Raw genomic sequence first — 26,424 nt, 5'->3', positions numbered from 1 at the left:
CTTTAGCCGTGCTTAATTCGCAGAGTTCTATTTTGTTATTTTGACAAAGACTCTTGAAGTTGCCAATGTCACAAAGTAAAAAACAATGTTGCGGCGAACATTGCGAACCGCACAAACTTTTACTGTGAAGATTTCGCAGAGTTATCTTTTGTTATTTTGACAAAGGTCCTCGAAGTTGCTAAAACCACAACTCACAAATCACACGTTGTGCAATGAGCAAAGCTAAACTATGTTAAATTCGCATTTTTAACTATGCTATTATGACAAGGCATCGAAAAATTGATAGTTTAACTAAAATTTTATTGTTAGTTTCGCAATAATTGCGTTTCGCAAAAAAAAAGTTACTGCGCTAGCAAAGGCTAGGTTGTTAATGTCCCAAAGTAGTTCTGTGTTTTTATCAATAATTCGTTCGCAACGTAAAACTGCAGCCTTGTCTCCGGATTTTTCTCTGAGTGAATGTACTATTAACCCTTCTTCCTTCTTCTTGTTCATTGTCCCACTCCACCATTTTGCTACGGCATTACGGCAATAAGCAGTAAGTCGTCCTCTACAGGAAGTGACACTATTATAAGCAGCAAAATCCGGAAGCTCCCAATAAACGAGCGATTTCGCATTCGCCTCGATCCTCTAAATTCTAAAAATACACTCGACTTACACGATGCGTTAAAAGACACCGTCGAATTCTATCGATTTTAGGCCGGTATTCTAGCCCACGTATCTCATAGACGAGTCGAACGCTCTGGCTATTAGGGCATCCATTATCGGTAGATTCTCAATACCCTGAATAACCCTTTGTTAAATTCTGTCCCTTCAAATCAAGAAGACAGGATAAATTACTTCCATCCGTCTCACCATCTGCCAAAACCAAAATGTATGAAACGATTAATTTTCACGATTTCGGAGATGGTTCCATAGTAAAAGTTGCTCCATAGTAAAACATGATTAGGTTAGGGATTGAATAAAAAACACATTAGTACAGTGTCGCCATCAGACACAAAGCTGCGGCCAAGGTACTAAAAATATCTGAACATGCACTGTAACGTCTTGAGAATAGAAGTTCAGAGATTTGTGAGCACCAAGGCCCCTCCGATAAATATACTGCTAAAATCATAACACTTCCCATAGTCGAGTAAGTATAAAGTGTCATTCTATGGAACTTGCTAACTATGTAAACAAAAGTCACTAGTAAATTGACATTCAGAGACAATTTTAATATGGCGGTTTGTTTACATAGTTAGCAAGTTCCATAGAATGACACTTTAGCAAACAAAGCTAATACTTATAGCTTCCCAAGCACGTTTACGAGGTACATATATCAATATCAGACGTCGCTCAGTTGGCGGGTCAAGGTCGCGGGGTGGTGGGGAGGACCGCACGAGTATCCCCCCGTAACCCCTTTGCGAAGTGGACGAAACATGTGCGAATATCTAAAAGTCGATTACAGGAGCCCGTTTCTCAAAAGTGTCAAAAGCTTGTAACTTGTAATACAAGTGGAAGTCCCCTTCTAACAAAAGCTGTCAAAAGTGACATCCGCTTGTATTACAAGTTACAACCTTTTGAGAAACGGGCCCCAGATTATACAGTCAAGTGTAAAAATATGGGTGCACACATCATACTCAAAAATATGTCCTATAGCTCTTATGTCAGCGAATATATAAGAAGAAGCGAATACTATGGGACATTTTTTTGGGTAAGTTATTATGCACCCATATTTATATACTTCACTGTAGGGAAACTGCACAGTGCACGTTTAATTTGCATAGCTACTTCTATTGAGTATATATTGCTCTGTTCGCTATCGAATCGTATTATTATTGCTACCCTTAAGTTAAGGTGACAGTCCATTTCCAACCGCAGCTGCACTACTGTTAATTTTACTATGGAAATTGACAGTAACAGCGACGCGTTCAGTACCAGTAGTGAAGCTGCGGTCAGAAATGGGATGTTACCCTTAGGGGTCATCCATTAATTACGTCGCGACCAACCCCGGGGGGTTTGGCGAGAAGCGTGCAGATTGTATTAACTCGGCCTTAGGGACCTCCCTTGGGGGGTAGAGAGGGAGTAAAATTACAGACCATTCATAGATTTCAATGATTAATAATGAACGACTAAGTGATTTGGGTCAAACACATTTTAGGTCACTTCTGTGAACAGTACAATAAAAATTAACGACTCTGGCACATATATGTGGTCTTTATTATGCCTTATGCACTTAAAGCATAAGGTCCCTTCTCTGTTGGAAAGCCACATATGTATCCGTTCTAACAAGTACAGTCAAATAATTTATTTTCCTACCCATTTTGTATTTAAGTATAAGGTCTCTAGCTATTTTCATATTTATTTTCATTGTAACAAGGTACGAAATGGGTCGGAAATTAAATTGTACTGTACAGTCAAGTGTAAAAAAATGGGTGCATACAACTTACTCAAAAATATGTCCCATAGTTTTGAATTAGCTGACATAAGAGCTATGGGGCATATTTTTGAGTATGATGAGTGCACCCATATTTTTATTTACACTTGAAAAAATGACGATGTACATACTGAAAAAATGACTGGTAATTTTGCGATGTCTACAGGGAAAACGTTATTATAATATATCATATTGTAATCAAATTACTACTACACGTGTCTATTAGCGCGGCCTACAATATGTTTATCAAATGCTCCCATTAGCATGACATTTAGTCTTGACATGACGAAATAGACCTTGGAGTCACCTTATTAGATAACCGTGGGCGTCGGACCTTTGCGCAGACCTGTGGCAAAATTTCACCGACTTTCTCTTTCGCTATACGAATCAATTAAGGGTCCCATGTATTTAATTCGTCGATAAATAAATATGTGTTAGTGTGCGATTTCTAAATGTTGCCTTGCTATGCATTTTTCATATCATGATGTCACTGTAAACGTTGCGTTGACTTGTTAAAGAGCCCTTGAGTTGAGGCCTACTTGTAGATACATAGTTATTTTGTTTTAATTTTAGTTAGTTTTCTTACGATGAGCGATTTGAGTATATTTCTGTACTAGCGACCCGCCCCGGCTTCACACGGGTTAACAAATTATACATAAACCTTCCTCTGATCACTATCTATTTAAAAAAACCGCATCAAAATCCGTTGCGTATATAGTTTTAAAGATCTAAGCATACACAGGGACAGATAGACAGCGGGAAGCGACTTTTATACTATTTATGTCTTTTAGAAAAGTCTCTTAGCTAAGTCTCATAAAAATCTTAAAGCAGGTATCTATTTATTTATATAATATTTGTATATATTAGTATATTATGTATGTATAAGTAAGTATATTATAGCAATAATAATATGCAAGTATATTTGAAATAATATGTTGTACAACATAAAAATTTATGTTTAATATTAAACTGTTCGTACTTTAAATTTTTCTTGCACCTATTACTGCTTGCTCTTTGTTTGGCCCGAGGGTTAACTGGTAAAGAATGCCTTCTGGCACTAAGTTCTCCTAATGTACATTTTTTTACTGTGCATGTAGTCGCCGAGTTTGTTTCAAGCAGCAACACAGCCAGTTCCAGTGCTGGCAACACGAACGGCGTCAATACCTGTTCCGGTGACGTCACATCATCGTCGTTTATATAAACCTTGTCGCTGCAACGGAGCTCTCTCTTGCCAACCGGACGTCGAGTTGTACACATAAGTATTGCTTACCCTGATTAGGTATATGTATTAATTAGCTAAACGTTGCCTTTTGCCTTGCGTATCCATTATTAATAGTAAAGTAGCTACTTAAATTATGTTCTAATGTGCTGAGGTTGCTTACATGTTGTATTTAATAAATGAATTAGTTAATTATTAAATATAGTACTTGCCTTAGTAGTATTCATCCTGTTTAACTATAGGTTAATATAATGCAATAAAGAGTGTCATTTGGTATTAATCTTGTGTTTCTTTTATCAGAAGTGCTCGAAAATACGCTCACAACATGCCGCGTAATCGCAAGCGCAAGAGACCGAGACGACGAACAAGGGAGCCATCTACGACCTCCAGTTCCTCTTCGGATACCACAGCATCACAGGATTCGTCATCATCCACAAGCAGCGATGACCAAAGAAGAAAAAGGAGGAAGAAGAGTAAACGTAAACAACCGAAAACCGTGAGTCAAAGTGTTTTATTATCGTCAGTGATTCCGGAATTCGACCCCCTTGTTGACAATATCGATATGTGGCTTAACGTGGTTGATGCAAACGCTCGTGCTTTTGGGTGGGCTGACAACATGATAAAGTATCAAGCATTGCAAAAGTTGCGAAATACCGCCAAAACGTGGTTGGATTCCTTACAAAAAAATGATACTAGTTGGACCACGTGGGAGTGGAAGCAATGGCGTGACACTTTATCAGATACCTTCCAAATTAGTCGGAATATGTATGTGTTAATGAAACAGCTTATAGAAGCAAAGCCGGGACCAAATCAATCGTTATACGAATTTTTTTTCGAACAAAAGGGTAGGATAGATAAACTGCAGCTAGGGTTTAGAAGTAAAGACATTATCTCGATCATTGTTGGAACAATCGGTGATCCAAATATTACTACCGCGGCAGATGCAGGCAGCTTTAGGTATTGTGATGAGTTAGCGTCCTTTTTGCATAGCAAAGTGAATACGGTCCATGATAAACAAACACCTCAAAGGAACTTTGTAGGTAGCAAACCGAATGTTCGACAATCTCACGGGAGTCATTCTAGTAATGATAGGCCTGAAAGTAGCATTAAAACAGAGATGCCTGTAAATAATAGTAATGCGCATAGTTCCAATTTAACTTGCTTCCGTTGCGGTGAAGTAGGTCACAAAAGAAATCTTTGCACGTTTAAAGACAATGTCCGTTGCAACTCGTGTAGCAAATCAGGTCACCTAGAAGCCGCTTGTAAATCAAAACCCAAACCGAAAATAGAAAAGGAATCGGAAGTAAAATTAATTAAAGAGTGCAATTCAAAACAGAAGTTCTACAAACCGGTTTTTGTTAACAACGTTAAGAGTGAGGCATTTTTTGACATGGGCAGCGAGTGCTCCTTAATAACACGTGAACTTGTAGAACAGAACCAGTTATCCATGTTCCGTTTGAACAGTCCCATTAATTTGGTAGGTTGGAACAACGACTCCGTAACTCGCGCGACTGAAGCTGTAGCAACCACCCTGAAAGTTGACTCTGTTGAACTGTTTGTTACATTTTATGTAGTAGATTCGGTGTTAGGGTGTAACATACTCGTAGGTCGGAACTTTACTGAGGATAGGAGCATAATGTATACCCGAGTAGGTGACGTGTTAACTTTTGAACATGTTCAAGCATTACAAGTAAACAAAATTGACACTAGCGTGATCAGTGAAGTATCTCATGAACATAAGTCGCTATTAAATAGTATTTTAGAAAAATATCCTCAATGTTTTTCTCAGGACTTGGCCACTCTCGGCAGGACTTCTTGCGTTGAGTTAGAGATAGAACTGACTTCAAGTAAACCGGTTTTTTCACGACCTTATAGAATGTCGGAGTCCGAAAAAGTTATCATGCGCGAATTGACTGATGATCTATTAAATAACGGTATTATACGACATAGCTCTTCAGCGTATGCAAGCCCCGCTCTCCTCGTTGATAAAGCATCTGGATCTAAGCGTCTGTGCGTTGATTATCGACAGCTTAACAAAATTACTGTAAAAGAAAAGTACCCAATGCCTGTTATAGAGGATTTAATTGATCGTTTACAAGGTTGCAAATATTACACATCACTTGACTTGAAAAGTGGTTACCACCAAATTTGTGTTAAGGCAGAGGATATTCACAAAACTGGATTCGTGACCCCTGACGGGCATTTTGAGTACGTTCGTGTCCCGTTCGGGGTTTGTAACGGGCCGTCCATCTTTCAGAGGCTAATGAATACAGTTTTGGGGAATTTACGTTTCGGGAGAGTTGTTTGTTACATGGACGATTTGTTAATCGCCACCGAAACTTTAGAAGAGAATATAGCATGTTTAGATGCGGTACTTGACCTTTTTTCAAAAAATGGGTTAACGGTAAATTTAGACAAATGCTCATTTTTCAAAAATGAGATTACGTTTTTGGGGTATGAGATCTCTAAAAATGGGATTAGTCCCAGTCCCAAGAAGCTCAAAGCGGTGGCAGAGTATCCTACTCCAAAAACTGTGCATCAAGTGCGACAATTCGTAGGATTGATTAGTTACTTTCGCAAGTTTATTCATAACTGTGCATTATTATGCAAACCGTTAACCAGTTTGTTGAAAAAGGGGAGTACCTGGAAATGGAATGACGAACATGAACAAGCGGTAACTAAGTTAAAACGAGCCCTCATTGATAACGCTGTACTCAATATTTTCGATCCCAAGCTGCCGATAAATCTTTACACAGACGCCAGTAGGGACGGAATAGGATGTATTTTGACTCAATTAACCGAGAAAGGCGAGAGACCTATACACTTTTATAGCCGGCAAACTACCAATGAAGAAAAAAAATATCATTCATTCGAACTAGAACTTCTTGCTATAATAACAGGATTACAAAAGTTTAGGCATTATTTAATAGGGACGTCTTTTAAAATCACGACGGATTGCAATGCAGTCAGGCACGCTTTAAGTAAGCAGGAGATTGTCCCTCGAATCAGTCGATGGGTGTTATATGCGCAAGAGTTCACATATGAGATAGTTCACAGAGCAGGTAGTCAAATGCAGCACGTGGACGCCCTTAGTCGAAATCCGATTTGTGACAACAATCTCAAGGTTGAATCTGTTTTATCGTTAACGGAAGGTGATTGGTTGCTATCGGTTCAGCTGCAAGATCCTAATATATGTAGCATTCGTGAAATTTTGATGTCAGGCGAGGCCGACGCGAACAAACGTATATTTCAGGATTACGAATTATTAGGAAATAAAGTATATCGACGGACGGAATATGGTAGACGTTGGCTTGTTCCTAAGCGCTGTATTTGGAATGTGATACATGCTAATCACGATAACGTGGGCCATTTTGCTGTCGACAAAACGATAGAAAGAATTCGTTCAAAATATTGGTTTCCACACTTAAAGCGAACTGTATCAAAATACATTAAAAACTGCTTGAATTGCATATATTATAAAAACATTCACGGCAAAAAGCCAGGAAAATTGTATCCCATTCCAAAATACGCGAGACCATTTCATACATTACATGTCGATCATCTCGGACCCTTCATAAAAACGACACAAAAAAATTGCTATCTGTTAGTTCTAGTAGACGCGTTCACCAAATTTGTGTTTATAGCTGCGGTGAAAAATACTAAAAGTCAGTTAGTAATCAATGAACTACTAAAGCTATTTAAACAATTTGGAAACCCTAAACGACTAATTTGCGATGCCGGGAGTGCATTTACATCGAAACTCTTTACACAATTTTGTAACGATAGGAATATTAGGCGACACGTTATCGCGACCGCTGTACCTAGATCGAACGGACAGGTGGAGCGATATAATTTGACGATTCTAGAAGCTTTACGTAGTCTAGGAGCAGATACGGAAAATAATAAATGGGATCAACATGTGACTAGGATTCAACAAGGTATCAACAGCACTATAAATAAAACCACAGCCGCAGTACCGAGTGAAGTCTTTTTTGGGTATAGAATTCGCATGGACAATGACGCAATCACTGACGATGACAACACGGAGCACCCGGTTGACGTTACCTCCTTGAGGCAGAAGGTCGATGCCAATATCAAGAAGGACGCCGAGAGACAAAAGGCTTCGTTTGACGCTAGACGGAAAGAGGCGCCGCAGTATAAGATTGACGACTTGGTGGTCCTTAAAATTCCAAGTCATTCGAATGACGGCAACAGCACGAAACTATTGCCGCTATACAAAGGGCCGTTCCAAGTTACAGCTGTATTAGGTCATGACCGATATAAGGTGACAGACCTAAGAGGCGCCGAAAGGACCTCCAAACGTTACGACGGCGTCGCTTGCGTTGAAAATATGAAGCCCTGGATACGCCTAGCAGAATAAATTGGTAATACCGGATGTAGTCGATATAAAAACATCAAGGTAATTTTTTCATAAGTACTTTATTATCTCTTGTTTACATATTCCATATTTTCATAGTGTTAGATATAATGTGGCACCATACGTTAAACATTTGCATTTTCCTTTAGCTGTGCATATTACAAGTTACAAGTACAAAATATAAAGTGTGTATTTTCATTGGGCTAATGCTGATGCTTCGAACATGTACATTGTGTATAAGGGAATGAGAACATGTGACAGATATCCGCGGTGAACACTGTTACATGGGGCTAAGGCGATACACAACGAAGTGATAGAGTGAGAACATCACAGAGTTAAGCCAATATATACGCCCAAATCCCTCTGTACACAAACAACTGTTGTTGCATGTTAGCATGACTAATGAGATTGAATAAGTACTAATGTATATTGTTGTCATGTTCACAGCTCCACCATCAGCCCATAACGGAAGTCGAGTCGATTCCGTGGGCAGGACAGCCGGATGTAGTCGCCGAGTTTGTTTCAAGCAGCAACACAGCCAGTTCCAGTGCTGGCAACACGAACGGCGTCAATACCTGTTCCGGTGACGTCACATCATCGTCGTTTATATAAACCTTGTCGCTGCAACGGAGCTCTCTCTTGCCAACCGGACGTCGAGTTGTACACATAAGTATTGCTTACCCTGATTAGGTATATGTATTAATTAGCTAAACGTTGCCTTTTGCCTTGCGTATCCATTATTAATAGTAAAGTAGCTACTTAAATTATGTTCTAATGTGCTGAGGTTGCTTACATGTTGTATTTAATAAATGAATTAGTTAATTATTAAATATAGTACTTGCCTTAGTAGTATTCATCCTGTTTAACTATAGGTTAATATAATGCAATAAAGAGTGTCATTTGGTATTAATCTTGTGTTTCTTTTATGCAATAAAGTTTAAATAAATAAATATGTAGTGAAGAGGGATGAGTAGTCTAACTCGCGGGCGAGATAATGTCGCTGCTCGCGGCGCTGCTGCGGCTGTAGCACGGTCGCATTTTTATCGCTTGTCACCATGCCTGTCACGTTCCAACAAGTATGTAAGTGCGAAAGTGACGGGCATAGTGACAAGCGACAAAAATGGAATCATGCTGCGCCAGTCGTGAACACACAACACACCTTGTAGACAAAACAGTCGTGAGGTGTTACAATAGACGTTATCTATGATCCGCTAAGCCAGTAAGCATTGTTTGATGTAATGCGAAGTTGCCTCAAGGTCATAAGGCTCACGGTTACTTGTCTGTACAGACCGGTATTCCCAAAGTATGCTCATAAAGGTCTAAACTTTAGGGCTTGTGCACAAATCGCGCGAGGTTTATTTGGCTACTTTTTGACCCCCCTCAACCTAATACCACCAATTTGGTAAAGAGATTTCGTAAAATAGACTCGTTCTTTTGAAGTGCGAATTAAGTGAAGGTTTACCGAATAAAATAGATAAATACACGTAAGGTATCCTTATACCCAACCCCCAACGTGATCGCGTGATCCGTCGTGATGTGAATTTTTCGTTACAGAAGAAGTTAGAGCGTTTTGTCACTTTTCAGTACTTTGGAGGCCAATTTCTCCCAGTAGGTTGAGTATGGGCAGCTAACAAAAATACGTGTCTGTTATTTTAGTTAGACTACTCTATAACATATAGAAATCGGAGCCGGACAGTGCGATACCCTTCCTTGTTAGACGGACTCTAGAAGTCTCCATACTGCGTACTACGCAATTATTGTTTTATCAATAATATCAATATCATTCACGGGTATATTAGAAAGGTGTTTGTCTCCTCAGACGAAGTCTCGGGCAGGAGTTAGTAATATCTGCACACGACCATTTCACGAAAATTATGGGACGTACAGAATTGCAGATTTCAAGCATGTTATTGTTATTGCCTTTGGCTGAACCTCGCGTAATAAAGTTTACCCTTTAGTGCCCTTTACGTTTGGCTTATCTTTATCGACTTCTCAAATTCGTACATAAAACAGGGGTACGTGCAACTTCGTAAGTTATACGACGCAGAGACTGTACCTACTTACCACAGAGCTAGTCTAACATATATCCTTGCTTCATAGCGCTGTATGGTCAAAAAACCTATTCTAATTTAATTTGCAATTTAAGCCCCATTTCGGGTGGTTATTAATGTTATTATACTTGAAATATCTATAAGATTACACTAAAAACCTGCTTCAACTATCTCAAAAGTTCATAAAAAGCACCAAAAATTTACACGGTACACCAATACTCATATCATCAATACAATAGGCAAAGATGTAAACCAATCCAAGTGCCAAAATGACTCTAAATCTGACCGGAAACCGTACCGTGGAACCGCGTTCCACGGCCTACTACTACGCTGACATCGAGCGGCTCAAGCGGAAAAACCAGAACGGAACTCCTCACATCACAGCCGAAGAAGAACCGAGGAACCCTGACGAGCTAAGCGAGTATGTTGAGTCTAATGAAGTGGTCAACGAAGGAGCTAAAGTGGACGTACCACCGTTACGAGACAGGCAGTACAGTTTACCCGAGTACACTACGCCTGAAGCGTGCAGACCTGAGGAGACCTATTCAACAGCTGGAACATTTCCAATGCCAGAGCCTAAAGAGAAGGAACCGCTGCTAGCTGAGCTGGAACTTGTTGGTCGACTGCCTTTAAGCCAGCTGGATAGTGGGTCGGGTGTCAGGAGGAGTAGGAGCTGGTATCTCTGCTGTCCCAATGTGGCTGATGAGGAGGTGTCCAGGGAGTCATCTTGGCGGTACTCGAGCCTGCGGCCGGTTACAGCGCCCCCGATGGGAAGGAATGGAATTAATTTTATGGTACGTTCTTAAGGATCTTTATTTAAGTTGGATGCATGTTTTATTGAGGTACGAAATATTGAGCTTGAATGACGTCACACTCATTTTGCATTCCTTCGAGGTAAAAGTATAAAGTAGTTTAAATGTGACGTTATCTATGAAAAGGGACCTTATTGTCGATGGCGCTTACGCCTTTATTAACGATGCTCCGATATAAATACAATGCCGCGCGACGCTGAGCGGCGTAAGCGCCATCGACAATAAGGCCCCTTTTCATAGATAATGCCCCAAATTTACGAAAGACCTGAGATAACGCTATAATAATTATTAGACCAGGGTGCCTAGCCAAGATGCCAATCGTTTACATCGTAGCGATTTAGCGAACTATACACTCATGTCTCTTATATGGAAGAAGTGATAGAGAGCGATTAAGTACCGTTTCGTTTCGCTACGGCGCAAAAAATTGGCATCTTGGCTAAGCCCTCAGTTGTCTGATGATGGAGACTGGAGGTGGCCATAGGAGTTAGGTGTTAAAACAACGCAACCTGATTGACCTTGGACTAGTTACTCAGTTAGTCTGTTGTTTAATAACATAGAGTGTGGAAGTGTTATCACAAACGACCAACTTCTATGATATTTAAAATAACACTTGCACACTCTGTATTATACATGCTGCAGAGTTAGCTTAGCCTGACTGTCACTTTATAATCTGAATGTAAACACGATCGTATTCCATCTCGCTCGCACTGATGTATTGATGCGATAGAGAGGGAATGCGCTCGAGATGACGCAGTCGCTAACGTACATCTCAATTGCCAACTCGTCAAACTCGTGGTAGCCGTTGAAAGAAAACTACAGCTGTTATCCGCTTTTACAAAAAGCTTATTTCTGTCGAAGCAAATTATAGGTGAACCAGGATCTATTGAGGGTGCGCCATGTTGCGGAATTTCACTGGAACTAATTTTTTCATACTACACTGAATTGTCACCCTATACATGAGAATAACAGCGCCCTCTTGACAATTATCATATATTACTTCAGGCTATAATCAAATAGGTCTATATATAGTCCCCTCGAAGTCGAAATCGAAGAAGCAATCTATTTTTTTGTTGAGATTTCCTTACTCTTGCGAAACCTCCCTCTACTTTGCCTTATTTTTTGCAAGAAAGACAAATGACATAAGATTAGTTCCTCACTATAGGGTTTCTTTTGTGCGGCCGTCACGCCCGATTAGAGCTCCCTTAATGTTGGAACGAAACGCAAGGCTTCAACGGGGGCTGCGGCGAGACGGGGGCGACCTCTGGCTATAAGATTCGATCTAGCGACTGTGACAATGCAATTTTGAACTTGTAACAAGCAACCGATTTTTCTATTTTTTTTATATGTACTTGTAGCGGCAGAATACAGTACATTTCTATTTTTAAACAATTTTTTTATTCTGCCTGGTCCTTCTCCAATCCTCAACATGGTCTTCGATGCCAGATAATTATTTGAATCAGCGAGCTTCGAGATATTAAGGACCAAGGACCGCCATTACGGCTGAGAAAAAGAAGAAACGCATTGTGTGGCATATTTCCTGCGCATCCAACATACCGGCTTTCCAGTGAGGAGTGCAGCTTGAAACATCCCGAGGCGGCTATATCTTCATCCATCAGCTACGAAGTGGTCAACTGTTCTACCATTATTCCGGAAAACTACAATCCGACGACGTCGATAAGGAGTGAATAGGTTAAGAGGAGCTAAAAGTGAGTCCGTTCCTTAATATCTCTCAATCATTTACGTAAGAATCATTAATAGCTAATTTTCAACAATATTCCTCTATTTGACACAATTTAGAAAGAAACTTATACTTAAAAACAATATATTAGGCCTTTAAACAATAACCGTAACCTATTTAAAACTACTATACAAATAAATCATACTTTAAAACACAAATCAATCTCAATTACATAATAGCATAATAAGTGCATCGTCCGAGCGCTGATACCTAAAAGTTTTTTTGCCATATCTAACGGTACGCCCGGTCGACATAGGTACTTATCGCCATAACTTAGCCGGCTTGCTTATAGTAAACAACATCGGAGTAATTAACATTAAATTCGTAAGAAAGTGTTTTAGTTTACGTTCTCAGTTCATTGTGCTGGTGTTGTTGGTGGAACAGAGTGTTTATAGTGCTAAGAAGGTAAATACTTAGTGCAATTTAAGATGAATGAAGCCTTGATTAAAGAGTTAGTTAAAAAGAGGGGCCATATTAAGTCGCGATTAACTAAATTTTCAGGTTATATACGCGAGTTAGCCGAAAAAGCATTGTGTGCGGCTCAGGTGACGGAACTGCAACTTCGGATTGCTAAATTAGAATGTGTTTACAACACGTATGACGAGATTCAAACCAAGTTGGAGTATATGGTCGAGGATGACGAGGCCCAGTTGGACGAGAGGTCTGATTTCGAGGATTTGTACTACTCGTCAGTCGCGGCGGCCAAGGAATTGGTAAACATGCATACCAAGGTCGCGCCTAGCGATGGGGGTTCCGACAACAATACACGGCGTCATCCACATGTAAAATGTAAGTTACCTACCATTTCTTTACCCAAATTTGGAGGCTCGTATGATACATGGCTTGAGTTTCGCGACACATTTGATAGTTTGATAAATAATGACGACTCCATCGATGATGTAAACAAGTTTCATTATTTGAGGGCTTCATTAGAAGGCAGTGCCGCGGTAATTGTACAATCATTGGCATTGTCTAGTAGTAACTATAAAATAGCTTGGCAATTATTATGCGACAGATACAATAATAAGCGGTTATTAGTGAATAATCATATTAAGGCCATATTTAATATAACCCCAATTACCAAGGAGTCATCAACAGCTATTCGGCATCTTATTGACACGATATGTAAAAATATACGTGCGTTAGCGACCCTTGATGAACCAACCACCCATTGGGACACATTATTAGTGTATATAATATGTCAAAAACTTGACAATGTTACTAGACGAGAGTGGGAGGAGTTTGTGCCTAGTTGCGAAACAATTACTTTCGATGCTATCATACATTTCCTCAGCGATCGTGCGGATCTATTGGAAACCATGGCGATGGAGGGCCCCGGGCGTCGCGCGTCCTGGCCGCTCGCCGCCGGCGCCGGCGCTGCCCCCGCGGCGCACGCGCGCTCCGCCGTACGACGGGTAAAGGAAAAATGTTTCGTAGGACTAGATGAACGTCAAACCGACACTGTGAGTAGCCCACTTTTTACATATGAATGTCCGTTATGTAAGCGTGGTCATTGGTTATTTGAGTGCCCCGACTTTCTCGCGTTATCTAATAAAGAACGTGCAGATAAGGTTCAAGGGATGAAAGTATGTTTGAATTGCTTAAAACCCGGGCACATAGCGAAGTATTGTAGGCGTGGTCCGTGCAAGTCGTGTTCATTACGTCATAACTCGCTTATACACGTGGATAGGTTGCCGTCGAAGGCTCCAGTAGCAATGCCGGCGATAGAAGTGACTCCCAGCAGTCCGAGCGAGCACGACGAGTCCGAACCGGAACCCGGCTGCAGTTCTAACAGCAGCGTCATGAGCGTTACGTTGCCGGCCCATCCTGCTTTGGAAGGTCAAGTCATACTGTCTACTGCGCTAGTAGAAGTACATGATCGCGACGGTAAACCACATATAGCACGCGCATTTTTGGACAACGGGTCTTCACCCAATTTTATTAGAGCTGACTTTTGCAAAAAACTTAACTTACCTATTAGGGAGGTAAATGCGTCTTTAACTGGTATTCAAAATATAAAGTCGAGCGTACATAAATTATGTGACGCAAGGTTTTCATCTTTGTTTGACAAAAGTTTTAGCATGAAAAGGTCATTTTACGTAGTTCCACAAGCTACATGCGACTTACCTTTGGAAAAGGTAAATGTATCAATGTTAGACATACCTGAACATTTAGTCTTGGCTGATCCTAAGTTCCACTCGCCGGCAGCTATCGATATTATTCTTGGCGCCGAGGTCTTTTGGGAATTGTTAGGCTACGATAGAATTAAATTGGGACGAAACAAGCCCACCGTTTATGAGACCAAGCTAGGTTGGGTAGTGTCTGGGCGTGATGCGCATAATCCTAACTCTAAAAACATTTGTTGCAATTTTGTTCAAATGAATAATCAAGATGACGAATTGACGCGTTTTTGGAAGTTAGACGAAGCAACAATAAAACCCGCGACGGCTTATTATACCAACGATGAACGGGCTTGCGAGGAACACTTTGTTAAAAATACCTCTCGGTTACCGGACGGTAGGTTTATGGTTAGGTATCCTTTAAAGCAGCCTGCATCTTCGTTGGGCGATTCTTACGAGCGGGCAAAACAATGTTTTCTGTCGTTAGAGCGCAGACTAGAACGGCAGCCGCAATTGAAGCCTATGTACCAAGATTTTATGAACGAATACGAGACTTTGGGAGACATGTCCAAGGTTACTTCCAATGAGATAGTAGGAAACTTTTTGCCTTTTCACGGCGTGTTACGGCTTTCTAGCCTCACGACAAAGCTCCGGGTCGTGTTCAATGCTAGTGCGCGCACGTCTACCGGAGTAACGCTGAACGACATTCAGTATGTAGGACCTACTATTCAGGACGATCTCATAGCTATCTTGTTACGTTTTAGGCAATACCGCTTTGTGTACACGGCTGACGTGGAAAAAATGTATAGGAGGATAGTCGTGCACCCTGACGATAGGTATTTGCAACAAATCATTTGGCGCAATGATCCATCTGAACCTCTGTGCATATATAAATTAAATACGGTCACTTACGGTACGGCCAGTGCTCCGTTCTTAGCTGTTAGGTGCCTTAAACAGTTATCACTGGACTGCTCGGACCCTCGACTCACTGAAATTATTGCCCATGACTTTTACATGGATGACTTTTTGTCCGGGTCTGACACTGAGCAAGAAGCCACCAGCATTATAACTCAGGTCAGTGCAGTACTTAAAAGTGCTGGTATGAATTTACGCAAGTGGCGTTCAAATGAAGCTAGGCTCATAAATGAACATAGTGACGATTCTAGAAATCTAAATCTAGGCAACTTGGACGAAAGTAAGACGCTAGGGCTAGGTTGGAAAAGTGGAGCCGATGTCTTGTATTTCACTATCGACTTAGGAAAAATCCCTGAAAAGTTAACCAAGCGGTTTATCCTCTCCACGATAGCAAAAATATTTGACCCTCTAGGTCTTTTATCGCCGGTTGTCATTCAGGGTAAAATCCTACTTCAGCTTCTATGGCTTTCGCGAGTTTCTTGGGATGATGAAGTGCCTCAAGAGATTTCCCAAAAGTGGCATAGTATAACAAAGTCTTTACCGGAGTTAAACCACTTATGCATTCCTCGTAGTGTCGTAGGAATCCACGCGTCGCGAGTGGAATTCCATATTTTTACGGATGCGTCTCAATCTGCGTACGGAGCTTGTTTGTACGTACGCACTATCACTAACACAGGAGTAATAGTTACTCGGTTACTCATGGCAAAAAGTAGGGTAGCTCCACTTCGGCCGGTAACTATTCCCCGAATGGAATTATGCGGAGCTTTGATCGGAGCACAGCTTTACCAAAAAGCACTAACATCACTTCGCATGAAAGCAGACGGTTGTACATTTTGGACCGATTCCATGATCGTGTTAGGATGGCTTAGAATGCTACCAAACCAACTCAAGGTATTCGTACGAAATCGCGTAGCTGATATACTCGAAATTACTGGCGGTTGGCCTTGGCGACACGTACCTACTAAGGACAATCCAGCTGATCTGGTTTCACGCGGACTCGATGCGGGTTCAATTGCTTCGGCTGATATTTGGTGGAATGGTCCAGCATTCCTATGTAATGATGAAGAGGACTGGCCCAAAAATCACCACGCGAGCAGGGATAGTGATGAAGTTAACGCTGAGGTAATCGTTGCTAACGTAGCGTGCGAAGCTACACTATCCCCTCTATCAGAATTGAATCTTACGAAATATTCCAATTTTAGCAAACTCAAGCGAGTTACCGCTTACGTTCTACGGTTTATCAATAATGCGCGACCGGGTAGTGTCAGAAATTCGGGATTTCTTAACACTAAAGAACTTCAGGCGGCTATGAATACTTTAGTAAAATTATCGCAAATAGAATCATTTTACTCATATGATGATGTTAAAAATAAAACTTTACTCAAACCCAAAGACCCGCTTACAAAACTGAATCCTTTCGTGGATTCTGAAGGACTTATGCGTGTAGGCGGACGACTTCGAAACGGGCCTTTTAACTTCGACAAAAAGCATCCAGCTATCTTGCCGAAAGAGCATTTTATAACGGTGACATACTTCAATTCCGTTCACATCATTTTGTTACACGCGGGACCTCAAGCCATGCTAGCGTACGTAAAGTCTACTTATTGGCCAATCGGTGGTCGTACCCAAGCTAGGTCAACGTATTACAAATGCGTCCTGTGCACTCGTATGCGCGGTGCAACTATAGCGCCACTCATGGGCAACTTACCCTCACCGCGAGTAACGCCAGGCTTTCCTTTCGAGGTGGTTGGCGTAGATTATGCCGGTCCTATACTGGCTGCGTCTCGAAAGGGTCGTGGTAGTCAAACTATAAAGGTATACATCGTGATCTTTGTTTGTTTTAAAACGAAATGTGTACACCTTGAACTATGTACTGACTTGTCTGCAGAAGGTTACATGGCGGCATTGAAGCGATTCGTTAGTCGCCGCGGCTTACCTTCTGACATATACTCCGACAATGGAACCCAGTTTGTCGGGGCATACAATGATTTAAAGAGATTTCTTGCCAGTCATGCGAAGACGTTATCTGAGTCTGCAGCCAATGACGGCATTAGGTTCCACTTTATTCCACCATATTCACCACACTTTGGCGGTTTGTGGGAAGCCGGGGTGAAATCTACTAAACACCATTTAGTTAGAGTCTTAGGTAACTGTCATTTAACGTTTGAAGAGATTTATTGCGCACTGTGTCAAATAGAGGCAATTTTAAATTCCAGGCCTCTTACTCCTTTAACCAGCGATCCTTCTGATCTGCTACCACTTACTCCAGGCCATTTTTTAATCGGACGACCACTCACAGCTCTTCCGACTCCCTGTCTGACAGAGATTCCTCCTTTGAGACTTACACGGTACCAGAGGATCGAACAGTTGAGGCAACACTACTGGGTTCGCTGGTATAAAGAATATGTTTCTGAGCTTCAGGAGCGAACCAAATGGAGGCAAGCCAAGGGTCAACTTTCAACTGATACCATGGTCGTCATCAAAGAAGACAACCTGCCTCCAATGAAATGGAAGCTCGGCAGAATCGTTAGCGTCATCCCTGGATCTGATGGCATCAATCGCGTGGCCGACATCCGGACGTCGTCTGGGATCATCCGTCGTGCGTTCAGCAAAATATGTCCACTACCAGTCGAAAAGTAAATCTTCAGTTGAAAGACCAAGCTTTCAACGTGGGCGGGCATGTTGGAACGAAACGCAAGGCTTCAACGGGGGCTGCGGCGAGACGGGGGCGACCTCTGGCTATAAGATTCGATCTAGCGACTGTGACAATGCAATTTTGAACTTGTAACAAGCAACCGATTTTTCTATTTTTTTTATATGTACTTGTAGCGGCAGAATACAGTACATTTCTATTTTTAAACAATTTTTTTATTCTGCCTGGTCCTTCTCCAATCCTCAACACTTAATGACAAACGGACGTTAATGAATGGCTCCTGTGTACACTGCACTCTACTAGATCCCGCATACAGGATTTTCACAATGCGCTCCCCACTATTATCGTCGGGGCAACGTGTGACTGTGCAAGCGTTATTTAAACGTTTAAAATAACATTTGTTCTGGGCTATCAAAATCGCTGCCAACTTAGCTTGGAATAATTCAACAATAATATTAAATTTTGTAGGTATTATAGTGTAGTATTTTGTATTTTGTAGGTAAAATAGCTTATAGTGTAGTATTTTGTATACTGTACAAGTGTATCTTGCTAAAAACGTGCACAATGTGAGTCTATCATATATTTTTTCGTGTTTCGTTGTGCAAGATATTTCTGCAGGTGACTGTAATGGTATCTGTCGTACACACTCATCTGATGTGATCTGACGCAACCGTTTCCACGCCCAACGTGGTACAGGCAGATTTATCATGTCAGTATCAAGGCGCGTCAGAGTAAATCTAACTTTGGTGACCGTTCTTTTACTCGGATTCCGGTACATACACCCAAGTCCCCAAACAGAATTTCCTCCTGTTGAAAGTGTTCAAGTATGACAAAAAATCAAATGCTCTATCCCGTGGGAGTAAATCTATGATGGCTCCTTATTAGGAGTCTTACGCGCTGTTGGCTCCGGGGCACTGACCGTACCATCCTTGATGACTCTAACCTAACCTGACAGAGGTGGCGATAATTAATTGAAGTACTTACTAATGGTACGTTTTGGTATGTGACTTATGACACGCAATTAAGTGCTTTCCTATTAATATTCTACACTAAAAATACAGATAGGTGTAACTATTTTTAGGGTAGGTGTATACTTTAAACATGTGGCTACAAGTGACATCTCTTCTTCTTTTTCTTGTCCTTTTCCCATTATTTGGGGTCGGCCTCCTAGTTAAGTTAAACCACTGACAATCCAACCTCTAGACTGAGCATAGGCCAATTCTTTCATGAAACCGATGCTGCCAAAAATACGGGGGTGCGGGGGGACGAGGTGAGCGAATCCCGTGCCGTGATTGGTCCGTTCAAAGACACGGACCAATCACGGCACGGGATTGACTCGAAGATGTAGTAACGCTACCGTATGTGTGGCAGAGGGGGTAGCGCGACTATGCTATGTCTAGAGGTTGGATTGTCTGTGAGTTAAGCGTACTAGTGCTCGACATGCTAATGCCCAATAGATGACACCCTGCTGTCACCTCTATTGACAATGACTTAAGTTTCAAGATGACATGTACTGGGACCGCGTCGAGCACCAGTACGTTTACCTTATCTCGGCGGCGTGAAGATCATATGGAACGTACTTATACCCTTTTTCCTAGTCATTGTCAAAATCTCACCATATTTCTTCATCTTTCCAGGTAACAACTCAAAGCAGCGGGCACCACGACGCGACCACGCTCCGCTGCGAGCGCGACGCCCTCGCCCGGGCGCTGTCGGCGGAGCGGGCGCGGGCCGCCGCGGCCGCGAGAGCTCACGATGCTAGGCTGGCTGAACTACATGGCGTCATAGCGGAGCTGGTCAGGAGGAGGGCGGCGGATAAACAGGCTAGGGCTATTCCTGAAGAGGAGGTGTCAGGTAAGAAACATAAATGGTTGTATTTTGTTGAAGCTTCTAAGATAGGATATATAGCAGACAGTGTCGATAGGGCTTCCAAAATTACGGAAATGTTAATTACGAAATTTAAAAAAATAATTACGTAATTACGTAATTCCGTAATTGAGTGTTCTAAAATAAAACGACAGTACAATTATTGGGGATCTTTAATTAGAACAGAATAACAGAATGAGACACACACCATGATAATTTTTTGTACTTTTTATTTTGAAAATATGACCGCATAAATGACAACGCGTTCAACGATTTATCCGATAAGGAGCTCGTAGCTCCTGCTGCAGCTGGACAGCGTTGGAGAAACGGTCCCGCAAAGACGTTGACACAATAAAGCGATCGTATCTCTCGGAAGTGTAGCGTTGTCCTCCGGATCCAGGCTTCCTGGTGAAGTTTCCAGTCCTCTGGAATCGATAAACTGCTCGTAGAACTCTGAAACGGCTTATGTTGAGCTGCCGAGGAACCACAGACTGCGTCATTCCTAAATCCACCAGGGCTACTGCTTGAGTTGCTACTGCTTCCGTGGTATCCATTTTCTTGGGGTGTTTTCTTTCTCCAGCTGTTCCGGGATGACCTCTGCGAACTCTGGATGCCGAATGACCCATATCACACTTTTATACCTCTCCAAGGTAACGCAACTAGCGACCCTATACAACGCGTATTCTAGGTGTTCTTTCAGAACGCGATAATTTCGTGATTATTATTATTTTTTCCGAAAATGCTTTATTCATGTTTAAAGCTTATTAATTTTGCTTTTAAATGATATTAATATTGATAGGGTATTATAATACATATGATAAGAGCTATATTCGCTTGACACAAAAATCTGTGGGTGTGCGATTTCCCTGACGCCGAGTGTATTATCTTATTTTTCATAGTTCCGTAATTACGGAATTGTTCCTTTTAGTTACGTAATTATTAAAAGATCAATAGCTATCCGGAATTACGTTATTACGTAATTACGTAATTACGGAATGGAAGCCCTAAGTGTCGAGGACGTGCGTAAGCAGAATGGCCGTGTCGGAGTATCGGTGCCGCCTGTGTCTTAGATAAGAACAATCTAACTGGTGTAATCACTGATGAAATCGTATTTTTATATACTCTGGCTAGCCAACTTTGTCAGTAGAAAAATTCACGAAATGATGCTAGGCTGGCTGAACTGCATGGCGTCATAGCGGAACTGGTCAGGAGGAGGGCGGCGGATAAACAGGCTAGGGCTATTCCTGAAGAAGAAGTGTCAGGTAAGATAACACTCCCACAGTTTCTAACAGTCGCTTAAACTTCAGAACTAGTGAGCTAGCAGACGCTGTATTATTATAACACTTTAAACTCTCGCGTTTTATACACATATTTAATTACACAAACGAGTCTAGTCTACCGCGATATAGTTTCATTGTTTTCACCTTAAATTCCGACGTTTCAGCTGAGTTGCATTAGCTGTGGTCACGGAGAGTGTGTAATTAAATACGCTGTATTATTGTTCACAAAGACGGGACTAGATCGCGTAAAATTAAGCTTTAAATTTTACCTCCGACGTTTCGAGGACGGCGTTGTCCCCGTGGTCTCGGAGAAGACTGGCTAAATGAAGTGACCACTGTTTCTTGAAGACATGCAGAGACAGAATGGCCGTGACGGAGTGGCGGTGCTGTCTCGGTCTCTTATAACAACAATCTATTTGGTGTATAGGTAGCGTGCATGAACTGTAGGAGGCAGCACAGGGATCGCTTGTTTATTGGCGTGATGCGTAAAGTTTAAGCTTCCAATGGTCTACATAAGATGGCAGAACCTACAATGCACATAAAAACGTACGTGAACTGTGGAGGGCAGAACCTACTTTAGCGTGAAGTTTCGATGTATAGTTTTTGATTCCGATTTAGGCCACAAGATGGCAGACCCTCTAACGCGCACGGCCCCTGCCGGGCTAGCACATGATTGGCGCGACAGTATCTCGCAGCGAAATAGACTACCCGTCCCTTTTATATTAACATAGTTAGTAAAAGACGCGTAGTCTATCTCGCCGCGAGATACTGTCGCGCCAATCATGTGCTAGGGGTGCTGAAAATCGTTATCTATGTCAGCCTATTTATCGCTCTTGCATATTGTATATTCGACCGACAGTGCCTGGCCCTCTGGTGCCGAATGTTTGATGATAATATCATATGATAGATAAATGAATATTCTGACTAATTGTTTCAGATGAGTGTGAGTCAACGACTCAACCGGCGGGTGAGCTGGATAACGACGCCGACCGGTCCAGGACAGACCAAGTATGTTACTGATATACAACATATGTACAGTCGCTATCAGATATACCGGAGCGGCCAAGGTATTCACAATATCTGAACACGCACTCTAACGCCCTGACAATAGAGGCGTGTTCAGATATTTGTGAGCGCCTTAGCCGCTCCGATATATGTGAAGGCGACTGTACGCATTTTCACAAGACATCTGTGGAATGAACTGTCGCCTGCGGTGTTTTCGGACCGATACGACCTTCAAGAAAAGAGCGTACTCCCATCCCGTCTTAACCTCCTAAGGCCCAAGGTCCTACCTATAGTACCTATTCAGTTCGATGTAATTTAAACCATGTTCAATTGGAACAGAGTCGCTTTTGCTTTGTTTCGTTCAATTTTCAAACAACGCAAAATGAACTCTATTTCCTAGAGTTTAGGTTCAAATTTCAGTGGCAAATTTAGGATGTTTCGTTTGTATGGCTGGGCCTTAGGTGGATGAAAACATTTATTTCCAAGTAACTATGGACTCGCACAACTTGTTAGTAGACTTACGTTCCTATTGTTCTACTTAACTTAAAGGCAGGTAGCGCAATAACAATACCTCTGGTCTGGTGTTGCGGGTGTCCATGGCCGTCGGTATTTGCTTACCATCAGGCGGTGCGTCTGCTCGTTTGCCTCCTATATCACAAAAGAAAGTTATTCCGACTATGGCGAAGAGTTACCTTCTGTCAAAGTAGTAGCCGGAAGACATCTTGGGCGGAAATCAAGCACACTCTTCAAGTGGAAATTCTTCGTGCTTACCGTCCTTACGTTACAGCTGTTTATTTTGTCTTGCAGAATGACAGTTCGTCCCTCATCAGCCCGGCCGAGCTGCCGACGCCTCAAGAGAAGGGGGAACCGGACTCGGAGGCTTTCAAGCATGAGGTCCAAGTCAGGTGGGTTTGTACGGGTCAAATTTTGCAAGTTAAAATTGACCCACTTCCCGACTTCTAAGGAAGCTGAAAATTTGCATACATATGTAAGTCGGGTGACAATGCAATATTATGGTACCATCGAGCTGATCTGATGACGGAGACAGGAGGTGGCCATAGGACCTCTCTGATAAAACAACGCAACCTAAGTGTTTGGGGTTTTTAGAATTGTCTCGATAAGTATTAGTTGCGTGTGGGAAGAAACTTACTGTTAGCGATAAAAGCTTGTACCAAAAATGATAATTATTTTTTAATAATTATTTTTGCCTCTGTAGAGAGTACCTTTTTGTTACATTTGGAGTTGACTCTAGGTACATTGAATCCTTCGCAGAAATCGCGAAGTGTCTGGTTGACGTAACTGGTGACCGAAGAGCTGGCGGCTACCTCGCACAACGTATCAGCATTGCGATACAGCGAGGAAATGCCGCAAGCATCCTTGGTACAATGCCTCAAGGACCTATTTAAGCTAGTTATTAGTTTAGTGAAAGAAGGTTGACAAAGAGTGTATAAAAGAGAAAAGAAGGAATTGGAAGGGGCAGATCTCGGCGGACTTTCTCTGATCAGTTCGGGGAAATCCTGAAGAAAGGCCAGGTCAAGAGCGCCCTACACCGGCGAGCGTGTATGAGGAATGTTATGAAAGTAACGGAAGCGAAAGAGGTATGTCAGGATCGTAGCAAATGGAAATCCGTGGTCTCTGCCTACCGCTCCGGGAAATAGGCGTGATTATATGTATTATGTCTATGTATGTATTAATTTAGTTTAGTAGTACCACTGTGTGTATGTTTTATGTAAATAAAGGTTATAGTTTTTACCAAAAACTTGTTATTTATATTATGTGTGATTCAGGATAGAGAAACCTCAAGAGATGAGCTCCAGCGAGACTCATCCCGTGGACAACTGTGATACCAGTCTAGATCTTTCTGCGAGAGATTCAGAGATCTGTCTGAGCACCGCGAGGTAAGATACTGAATGGATTGAGCTATTGTCACTAGTTAAAAATATAAATAAATTAAAATTATTTGAATTTATTCTAAGCTTTGTAGCATCTTTCGCAGACGTCTCTGCTTGTTAAAAATTAAAATTAGTCGGGGTAGCACATCGTAACTGGTGAATTTCCAATATGACTTGGAACTCCGGTTTAAGAAGTGTAACGCTCTTAAGATAGATTTCGCTAGGGTCCCCTTGACCCATATGGTGGAAAGATTTGCTGGCTATGGATGAGGTCTTGGTGGCTCAGATGCGCCAGGAACAGCGCTGGAGTATCGATCCAGAGGCCGTGAGTTCAAGCCACCCAAGACAGTAATTTTTCCACTTTTAAGTTGATTCTAAGCTTACTAGTAGTCAGTAGAGAAAGCTTTGCTTAGTTTGGGGCCAGGTCGATCTGTGTAAGTGTAAGGCCTGAGTGGACGCTCGCTCGGCGACGCGTGCAGCGTGGCTGTGGGCTCACGCGTGATGTGAGCAGCGTGCACTAAGGCCGCTCCTATACGTGCGCATTTGTTTAACATGCACGCCGCACGCCCCGCCCCGCTGCACGCACAACAAGAGCCTCCACTCAGGCCTTACACTAAGATGATCCCCAAATATTTATTTGCAAATTTTTGACAGGTGTTGCGGCTACACGCGTCCACACGCGAGCTCGGGCAGCTGCGAGCGCGAGCACGGCTCGGCCGACGGCGCGCGCGTGTGTACGGCCTCGCCGCGCGACGAGCGACGAGCCAAGGTCGCGAGCAGGGTGCGACTGAGACGGACTGACGACGACACCAGCCATGAGGAGGTGAGACAGCCAGAGTCGCATATGGCGATGTTAACCAAGGGATGGAAGGCACTCATTTCTGCCGAGGTAGTTTGGCGCTCGAACGCAGTGAGAGTGCCAATAGTCCGAGGCTGAAATGATGCCTTTCACCCGATTTAAACACTCTACGTTTCATTTCAAATACGAGGAAAGTAAAATGCATGTCTTTTTAAAAATATGACTAAGTACCTATACTTTTTATAGTATTTTTTGAGAACTTTATATTTACAATTTGGGCAAAAGTATCGTTATTTATGGAATTGGGTTTGGGAGTCAAATATCAGAATGGAAATTGTATAACAAATCCATTTACTTAAACTGAAATTTCAATTGCTTATCATAAAAAAATCGTACTCGGAACCTAAAATGCTCTAGTGGAGAAACGTATAATTTTCTTCACACATTTTAGGACAACAATGACCCTGTTTCAGAGCATGAGAAATGAATTAGTTATTTACGATACAAGTGCGGAACGAGTGGCGATAAAAATTAAAACACGACCGAAGGGAGTGTTTTAAATCGACACGCGTATCGTACAACGTTTTACAGTAGATATGCCCCTTTAAATATTTGACATAGCAATGAAAAGTGCTTATTTACGCACTAATGCGGAAAAGTAGCACCATATGTACTGTAAAACGTTGTAAGATACACGTGCGAATAGGTAATTGGCAACTCGTGTCGATTTAAAACACTCCCTTCGGTCGTGTTTTAAATTATCCCACTCGTTTCGGATTTTCTCTTTTCCGCACTTGTATCGTAAATAACTATTTTGATATTTGTATATATTTCCATTTTTAGTTTTAATCGTGTGTCGATAGATGGCGGTAAATTTACTGTGACTAAATAATTTACTACCACTATAAACCTCTATACTATCTTATCTTTGGTAAAATAGATTACTTTGTTATTTCAGACGTGGTGTGCGGAGGCCGCGGAGCGACTGGCGCTGGACGTGTGCGCTCAGGCGGACCTGAGGGAGGCGTTGGTTGCGGCCAGCAACGACGGTCAGTTTACTTTACTGCTTTCTAAACGAAGTACTATGCTTGGTCAAGCAAGTCTTGTCAATAGAAAAAGGCGGCAAATTTGAAAAAATCGCGGGTTAGCAACATTACGTGTTGAATTGTTCGAAAATCGCGTGTTAATTATACCTTATCTGTGGAACTGTTTTGTTTACATTGTTGTTTGATGTACATTGCTGCTATTTGTTCGTTTTCTAGGGATATCATAACTTAGTTTGC

General features: G+C 41.9%; 1 protein-coding gene across 1 annotated transcript in view; it reads left to right on the top strand.

The window, feature by feature from the left end:
- LOC134660012 (nuclease SbcCD subunit C) overlaps positions 1-26,424 on the top strand; it is a 68,788-nt gene that overhangs the window by 30,068 nt on the left and 12,296 nt on the right. The window contains exons 2-8 of the mRNA XM_063515709.1: positions 10,301-10,855; positions 19,937-20,153; positions 22,383-22,453; positions 23,258-23,355; positions 24,238-24,348; positions 24,997-25,165; positions 26,100-26,190. Of these exons, the coding sequence (XP_063371779.1) occupies positions 10,331-10,855; positions 19,937-20,153; positions 22,383-22,453; positions 23,258-23,355; positions 24,238-24,348; positions 24,997-25,165; positions 26,100-26,190 (1,282 nt within the window). The 5' untranslated portion in view covers positions 10,301-10,330. The remainder of the gene's footprint in view (positions 1-10,300; positions 10,856-19,936; positions 20,154-22,382; positions 22,454-23,257; positions 23,356-24,237; positions 24,349-24,996; positions 25,166-26,099; positions 26,191-26,424) is intronic.

This window comes from Cydia amplana, chromosome 26 (assembly GCF_948474715.1).
Source record: "Cydia amplana chromosome 26, ilCydAmpl1.1, whole genome shotgun sequence".
NCBI classification, from domain to species: Eukaryota; Metazoa; Arthropoda; class Insecta; order Lepidoptera; family Tortricidae; genus Cydia; species Cydia amplana.
The sequence above is the reverse complement of the archived record's forward strand: the minus strand, read 5'-3'. Positions and strand labels throughout refer to the sequence as shown.